The sequence below is a fragment of the Pelophylax lessonae genome, assembly GCF_965119305.1.
Source record: "Pelophylax lessonae genome assembly, chromosome: 3".
NCBI lineage: Eukaryota > Metazoa > Chordata > Amphibia > Anura > Ranidae > Pelophylax > Pelophylax lessonae.
Genome location: NC_138770.1, coordinates 671,711,573 through 671,719,990, shown reverse-complemented (window position 1 = coordinate 671,719,990; position 8,418 = coordinate 671,711,573). Strand labels below are relative to the sequence as shown.

The 8,418-nt window shown below is 65.3% G+C and overlaps 1 protein-coding gene across 1 annotated transcript in view; it reads left to right on the top strand.

The window, feature by feature from the left end:
• Window positions 1-57: 57 nt before the first annotated feature.
• Window positions 58-8,418, top strand: part of NFKBIE (NFKB inhibitor epsilon) — a 59,684-nt gene continuing 51,323 nt past the window's right edge. The window contains exons 1-2 of the mRNA XM_082251654.1: window positions 58-169; window positions 4,478-4,974. Of these exons, the coding sequence (XP_082107780.1) occupies window positions 4,499-4,974 (476 nt within the window). The 5' untranslated portion in view covers window positions 58-169; window positions 4,478-4,498. The remainder of the gene's footprint in view (window positions 170-4,477; window positions 4,975-8,418) is intronic.

Below are 8,418 nucleotides of genomic sequence, written 5' to 3'. Positions count from 1 at the left end.
GAGGAAGGTTTCTTGTCAGCGTAAAGGGGGCGGGGTTAGTTGACGCAAACGAAAGCGGGGCTGGATATACAGTGGCCTGTGATTGGCTGAAGTTAGGAGTAAGCGGAGCTTTCATTGGCGGAGGGGGAAATGCGCTGGCTGTGGAGAATCCGGGGTTCCGTGCTGTGAGGTGAGCGCTGTACCGGGCTTAGCATTAATTACACGGCTTCTGGGGATGATTGAGGTGGTAATTCAACTTACTTGGTGCCTTATATCAGCCTCAGAAGCGGGGTAATTATTATATGACCTGGAATAAAGGGGTGAGATGGCGCCCCTAGCCGGGCTCCGGTGTGGGGGGCGGGGAGGTTCTCCTGCTGTGCACAGACTTCCTTCTCCGGGAATGTCCCTTCTTCCCTCATCAGTCCCGGGGATCGGACTGTCCCGGATGGGGAGATGTGACAGGTGTGGGGGGAGGGGAGATGTGACAGGTGTGGGGGGAGGAGTTCTGTACTCCTGTCCTAGGGTGACAACGCTGCTCCTCCTCCATACATTGCACTGAGTGTTGTCACCCGAGAACAGGAAGTGTTACTGGCAGGATAATCAGTGCTGTATTGTGCCCCCCTCTGATGTAGGGGGCGGTGGGTGCGGGCCCCTCTGATGTAGGGGGCGGTGGGTGCGGGCCCCTCTGATGTAGGGGACGGTGGGTGCGGGCCCCTCTGATGTAGGGGACGGTGGGTGCGGGCCCCTGGGATGTAGGGGGCGGTGGGTGCGGGCCCCTGGGATGTAGGGGGCGGTGGGTGCGGGCCCCTGGGATGTAGGGGGCGGTGGGTGCGGGCCCCTGGGATGTAGGGGGCGGTGGGTGCTGGCCCCTGGGATGTAGGGGGCGGTGGGTGCGGGCCCCTGGGATGTAGGGGGCGGTGGGTGCGGGCCCCTGGGATGTAGGGGGCGGTGGGTGCGGCCCCCTGGGATGTAGGGGGCGGTGGGTGCGGCCCCCTGGGATGTAGGGGGCGGTGGGTGCGGCCCCCTGGGATGTAGGGGGCGGTGGGTGCGGGCCCCTGGGATGTAGGGGGCGGTGGGTGCGGGCCCCTGGGATGTAGGGGGCGGTGGGTGCGGGCCCCTCTGATGTAGGGGACGGTGGGTGCGGGCCCCTCTGATGTAGGGGGCGGTGGGTGCGGGCCCCTGGGATGTAGGGGGGATGGTTGGTGCGGGCCCCTCTGATGTAGGGGACGGTGGGTGCGGGCCCCTGGGATGTAGGGGACGGTGGGTGCGGGCCCCTGTGGTGTAGGGGGGACGGTCGGTGCGGGCCCCTGTGGTGTAGGGGGGACGGTCGGTGCGGGCCCCTGGGATGTAGGGGACGGTCGGTGCGGGCCCCTGGGATGTAGGGGACGGTCGGTGCGGGCCCCTGTGGTGTAGGGGGGACGGTGGGTGCGGGCCCCTGGGATGTAGGGGACGGTGGGTGCGGGCCCCTGGGATGTAGGGGACGGTGGGTGCGGGCCCCTGGGATGTAGGGGACGGTGGGTGCGGGCCCCTGGGATGTAGGGGACGGTGGGTGCGGGCCCCTGGGATGTAGGGGACGGTGGGTGCGGGCCCCTGGGATGTAGGGGACGGTGGGTGCGGGCCCCTGGGATGTAGGGGACGGTGGGTGCGGGCCCCTGGGATGTAGGGGACGGTGGGTGCGGGCCCCTGGGATGTAGGGGACGGTGGGTGCGGGCCCCTGGGATGTAGGGGACGGTAGGCGCGGGCCCCTGGGATGTAGGGGACGGTAGGCGCGGGCCCCTGGGATGTAGGGGACGGTAGGCGCGGGCCCCTGGGATGTAGGGGACGGTCGGCGCGGGCCCCTGGGATGTAGGGGACGGTGGGCGCGGGCCCCCTGGGATGTAGGGGACGGTGGGCGCGGGCCCCCTGGGATGTAGGGGACGGTGGGCGCGGGCCCCCTGGGATGTAGGGGACGGTGGGCGCGGGCCCCTGGGATGTAGGGGACGGTGGGCGCGGGCCCCCTGGGATGTAGGGGACGGTGGGCGCGGGCCCCCTGGGATGTAGGGGACGGTGGGCGCGGGCCCCCTGGGATGTAGGGGACGGTGGGTGCGGGCCCCCTGGGATGTAGGGGACGGTGGGTGCGGGCCCCCTGGGATGTAGGGGACGGTGGGTGCGGGCCCCTGGGATGTAGGGGACGGTGGTTGCGGGCCCCTGGGATGTAGGGGACGGTGGTTGCGGGCCCCTGGGATGTAGGGGACGGTGGGTGCGGGCCCCTGGGATGTAGGGGACGGTGGGTGCGGGCCCCTGGGATGTAGGGGACGGTGGGTGCGGGCCCCTCTGATGTAGGGGACGGTGGGCGCGGGCCCCTGGGATGTAGGGGACGGTGGGCGCGGGCCCCTGGGATGTAGGGGACGGTGGGCGCGGGCCCCTGGGATGTAGGGGACGGTCGGCGTGGGCCCCTGGGATGTAGGGGACGGTCGGCGTGGGCCCCTGGGATGTAGGGGACGGTCGGCGTGGGCCCCTGGGATGTAGGGGACGGTGGGTGCGGGCCCCTGGGATGTAGGGGACGGTGGGCGCGGGCCCCTGGGATGTAGGGGACGGTGGGCGCGGGCCCCTGGGATGTAGGGGACGGTGGGCGCGGGCCCCTGGGATGTAGGGGACGGTGGGTGCGGGCCCCTGGGATGTAGGGGACGGTGGGTGCGGGCCCCTCTGATGTAGGGGACGGTGGGTGCGGGCCCCTGGGATGTAGGGGACGGTGGGTGCGGGCCCCTGGGATGTAGGGGACGGTGGGTGCGGGCCCCTGGGATGTAGGGGACGGTGGGTGCGGGCCCCTGGGATGTAGGGGACGGTGGGTGCGGGCCCCTGGGATGTAGGGGACGGTGGGTGCGGGCCCCTGGGATGTAGGGGACGGTGGGCGCGGGCCCCCTGGGATGTAGGGGAAGGTGGGCGCGGGCCCCCTGGGATGTAGGGGAAGGTGGGCGCGGGCCCCCTGGGATGTAGGGGAAGGTGGGCGCGGGCCCCCTGGGATGTAGGGGACGGTGGGCGCGGGCCCCCTGGGATGTAGGGGACGGTGGGCGCGGGCCCCCTGGGATGTAGGGGACGGTGGGCGCGGGCCCCCTGGGATGTAGGGGACGGTGGGCGCGGGCCCCCTGGGATGTAGGGGACGGTGGGCGCGGGCCCCCTGGGATGTAGGGGGCGGTGGGCGCGGGCCCCTGGGATGTAGGGGATGGCCGGTGCGCGCCCCTCTGATGTAGCGTGCATCCCTCTGATGTAGGGGACGGTGGGTGCGGGCCCCTGGGATGTAGGGGACGGTGGGTGCGGGCCCCTGGGATGTAGGACGGTCGGCGTGGGCCCCTGGGATGTAGGGGACGGTCGGCGCGGGCCCCTGGGATGTAGGGGACGGTGGGCGCGGGCCCCTGGGATGTAGGGGATGGTCTGTGCGGGCCCCTGGGATGTAGAGGACGGTGGTTGCGGGCCCCTGGGATGTAGGGGACGGTGGTTGCGGGCCCCTGGGATGTAGGGGACGGTGGGTGCGGGCCCCTGGGATGTAGAGGACGGTGGTTGCGGGCCCCTGGGATGTAGGGGACGGTGGTTGCGGGCCCCTGGGATGTAGGGGACGGTGGTTGCGGGCCCCTGGGATGTAGGGGACGGTGGTTGCGGGCCCCTGGGATGTAGGGGACGGTGGTTGCGGGCCCCTGGGATGTAGGGGACGGTGGTTGCGGGCCCCTGGGATGTAGGGGACGGTGGTTGCGGGCCCCTGGGATGTAGGGGACGGTGGTTGCGGGCCCCTGGGATGTAGGGGACGGTGGTTGCGGGCCCCTGGGATGTAGGGGACGGTGGTTGCGGGCCCCTGGGATGTAGGGGACGGTGGTTGCGGGCCCCTGGGATGTAGGGGACGGTGGTTGCGGGCCCCTGGGATGTAGGGGACGGTGGTTGCGGGCCCCTGGGATGTAGGGGACGGTGGGTGCGGGCCCCTGGGATGTAGGGGACGGTGGGTGCGGGCCCCTGGGATGTAGGGGACGGTGGGTGCGGGCCCCTGGGATGTAGGGGACGGTGGGTGCGGGCCCCTCTGATGTAGGGGACGGTGGGTGCGGGCCCCTGGGATGTAGGGGACGGTGGGTGCGGGCCCCTGGGATGTAGGGGACGGTGGGTGCGGGCCCCTGGGATGTAGGGGACGGTGGGTGCGGGCCCCTGGGATGTAGGGGACGGTGGGTGCGGGCCCCTGGGATGTAGAGGACGGTGGGTGCGGGCCCCTGGGATGTAGGGGACGGTGGGTGCGGGCCCCTGGGATGTAGGGGACGGTGGGTGCGGGCCCCTGGGATGTAGGGGACGGTGGGTGCGGGCCCCTGGGATGTAGGGGACGGTGGGTGCGGGCCCCTGGGATGTAGGGGACGGTGGGTGCGGGCCCCTTTATTGTAGTGTGCGCCCCTCTGATTTAGCACATGCCCAGTGCGCACCCCTATGATGTAGGATGTAATCTGTGTGTGCGCCCCTTTGATGTAACTCTTTCCCTTCCCACCAGGTGGCTCTTTAGTGAGATTGGATGATGTCGGAGGACTGGGAGGCGAAGACGCTCGGACTCCACCCAGAAGAGGTGCGCTTTGACTCCGGTCTCGCGGACTCTCTGCAATCCTTGCAGGATGAGGGTCTCCCCCGATATCCCGGAGCCTCCAATCCGGACTCCTCCATCCTCCACCAGTCCAAGGAGCAGCAGGCAGAGGCCCAGGATGCAGAGCGCATAGACTCCTCCTATGGATCCGCCTCCATCATAGACAGCCTGCCCCCTACTGGACACTGTGAGAGCACAGAGCTTGCCTCACGGACTCTAAATGGGGAACCTGAAATCCTGGTGGCAGAGAGAGCTCCACAGACTGGCACAGTGCCCTTTAATGAGGACTCCCCCTCCACCGGCACAGAGCCCGATCCACAGACTGCCAGCCTTCCCCCCAGGGGGGTCACCGGGAGCCTAGGCACCGAGCACATCAACAGCTTCACCTACCTGTCAGAAGAGGGCGACACGTGAGTACCTGTATTACCTCTACACATGCATCAAACATGGCCGATCCATCCTATAGGAGTGCACAGGGACATGGGTAGTGGTAGAACCAATGCTGAAGAAGCCGGCAACGGGTCTTGCAGCTCTCTGTGCCAGAGGAGCTTACACTCTTATGTCCCTCCACACAGTGGTGATAATATTAATAAACCTTTTATATAGCTCTGATATATACAACAGTGCGGTGCAGAGACACTGAGCCCTTCACATCCCACTCTGTACCAGAGGAGCTTACACTCTAATGCCCCCGCTCTACACAGTCACACACTATTATGACACACATATACAGTGCCTCGAAAAAGTATTCATACCCCTTGAAATATTTCACAATTTGGAGTTTATTCACTAAAGGTAAATCCACTCCGCGCACTACTTGAAGTGCAGTCACTGTAGATCTGAGGGGGGGGGGGGGACATGCAAAAAAAATAAAAAACAGCATTTTTGCTTGCAAATGATTGGATGATAGAAATCAGCAGAGCTCCCCCCTCATTTCAGATCCCCCCCCTCATTTCAGATCCCCCCCCTCATTTCAGATCTCCCCCCCCTCATTTCAGATCTCCCCCCCCCCTCATTTCAGATCTCCCCCCCCCCTCATTTCAGATCTCCCCCCCCCCCCCTCATTTCAGATCTCCCCCCCCTCTCATTTCAGATCTCCCCCCCCCTCTCATTTCAGATCTCCCCCCCCCTCTCATTTCAGATCTCCCCCCCCCTCTCATTTCAGATCTCCCCCCCCCTCTCATTTCAGATCTCCCCCCCCCCTCTCATTTCAGATCTCCCCCCCCCCCCTCTCATTTCAGATCTCCCCCCCCCTCTCATTTCAGATCTCCCCCCCCTCTCATTTCAGATCTCCCCCCCCTCTCATTTCAGATCTCCCCCCCCTCTCATTTCAGATCTCCCCCCCCCTCTCATTTCAGATCTCCCCCCCTCTCATTTCAGATCTCCCCCCCCCCCTCTCATTTCAGATCTCCCCCCCCCCCTCTCATTTCAGATCTCCCCCCCCCCCCTCTCATTTCAGATCTCCCCCCCCCCTCTCATTTCAGATCTCCTCCCCCTCTCATTTCAGATCCCCCCCCCCCTCTCATTTCAGATCCCCCCCCCCTCTCATTTCAGATCTCCCCCCCCTCATTTCAGATCTCCCCCCCCCCCTCTCATTTCAGATCTCCCCCCCCCCTCTCATTTCAGATCTCCCCCCCCCCTCTCATTTCAGATCCCCCCCCCCCCTCTCATTTCAGATCTCCCCCCCCCCCTCTCATTTCAGATCTCCCCCCCCCCTCTCATTTCAGATCTCCCCCCCCCCCCCTCTCATTTCAGATCTCCCCCCCCCCCCTCTCATTTCAGATCTCCCCCCCCCCCTCTCATTTCAGATCTCCCCCCCCTCTCATTTCAGATCTCCCCCCCCCCTCTCATTTCAGATCTCCCCCCCCCTCTCATTTCAGATCTCCCCCCCCCCTCTCATTTCAGATCTCCCCCCCCCTCTCATTTCAGATCCCCCCCCCCCTCTCATTTCAGATCCCCCCCCCCCTCTCATTTCAGATCCCCCCCCCCCTCTCATTTCAGATCCCCCCCCCCCTCTCATTTCAGATCCCCCCCCCCTCTCATTTCAGATCCCCCCCCCCCTCTCATTTCAGATCGATCCCCCCCCCCCTCTCATTTCAGATCTCCCCCCCCCCCCCCTCTCATTTCAGATCTCCCCCCCCCTCTCATTTCAGATCTCCCCCCCCCCCCTCTCATTTCAGATCTCCCCCCCCCCCCCTCTCATTTCAGATCTCCCCCCCCCCCTCTCATTTCAGATCTCCCCCCCCCCCCTCTCATTTCAGATCTCCCCCCCCCCCCCCCTCTCATTTCAGATCCCCCCCCCCCCCCTCTCATTTCAGATCTCCCCCCCCCCTCTCATTTCAGATCTCCCCCCCCCCCTCTCATTTCAGATCTCCCCCCCCCCCTCTCATTTCAGATCTCCCCCCCCCCCCCTCTCATTTCAGATCTCCCCCCCCCCCTCTCATTTCAGATCTCCCCCCCCCCCTCTCATTTCAGATCTCCCCCCCCTCTCATTTCAGATCTCCCCCCCCTCTCATTTCAGATCTCCCCCCCCTCATTTCAGATCTCCCCACCCCCCCCCTCTCATTTCAGATCCCCCCCCCCCTCTCATTTCAGATCCCCCCCCCCCTCTCATTTCAGATCCCCCCCCCCTCTCATTTCAGATCCCCCCCCCTCTCATTTCAGATCCCCCCCCCCTCTCATTTCAGATCCCCCCCCTCTCATTTCAGATCCCCCCCCTCTCATTTCAGATCCCCCCCCTCTCATTTCAGATCCCCCCCCCTCTCATTTCAGATCCCCCCCCCCCTCTCATTTCAGATCCCCCCCCCTCTCATTTCAGATCTCCCCCCCCCCTCTCATTTCAGATCTCCCCCCCCCCTCTCATTTCAGATCTCCCCCCCCCCCTCTCATTTCAGATCTCCCCCCCCCCCTCTCATTTCAGATCTCCCCCCCCCCCCTCTCATTTCAGATCTCTCCCCCCCCCCTCTCATTTCAGATCTCCCCCCCCCTCTCATTTCAGATCTCCCCCCCCCCCCCCCTCTCATTTCAGATCCCCCCCCTCTCATTTCAGATCCCCCCCCCCTCTCATTTCAGATCCCCCCCCCTCTCATTTCAGATCCCCCCCCCCTCTCATTTCAGATCCCCCCCCCTCTCATTTCAGATCCCCCCCCTCTCATTTCAGATCTCCCCCCCCCCTGATTTCAGATCTCCTCCCCCCCCCCCCCCCTGATTTCAGATCTCCTCCCCCCCCCCCTGATTTCAGATCTCCTCCCCCCCCCCCTCATTTCAGATCTCCTCCCCCCCCCCTCCTCATTTCAGATCTCCTCCTCCCCCCCCCCTCATTTCAGATCTCCTCCCCCCCCCCCCCTCATTTCAGATCTCCTCCCCCCCCCTCCTCATTTCAGATCTCCTCCCCCCCCCCCCCTCCTCATTTCAGATCTCCTCCCCCCCTCCTCATTTCAGATCTCCTCCCCCCCCCCTCTCATTTCAGATCCCCCCCCCCCTCTCATTTCAGATCTCCCCCCCCCCTCTCATTTCAGATCTCCCCCCCCCTCTCATTTCAGATCTCCCCCCCCCTCTCATTTCAGATCTCCCCCCCCCCCCTCTCATTTCAGATCTCCCCCCCCCCCCTCTCATTTCAGATCTCCCCCCCCCTCTCATTTCAGATCTCCCCCCCCTCTCATTTCAGATCTCCCCCCCCCTCTCATTTCAGATCTCCCCCCCCCTCTCATTTCAGATCTCCCCCCCCCCCTCATTTCAGATCTCCCCACCCCCCCCTCTCATTTCAGATCTCTCCCCCCCCCCTCTCATTTCAGATCTCTCCCCCCCCCTCTCATTTCAGATCCCCCCCCTCTCATTTCAGATCTCCCCCCCCC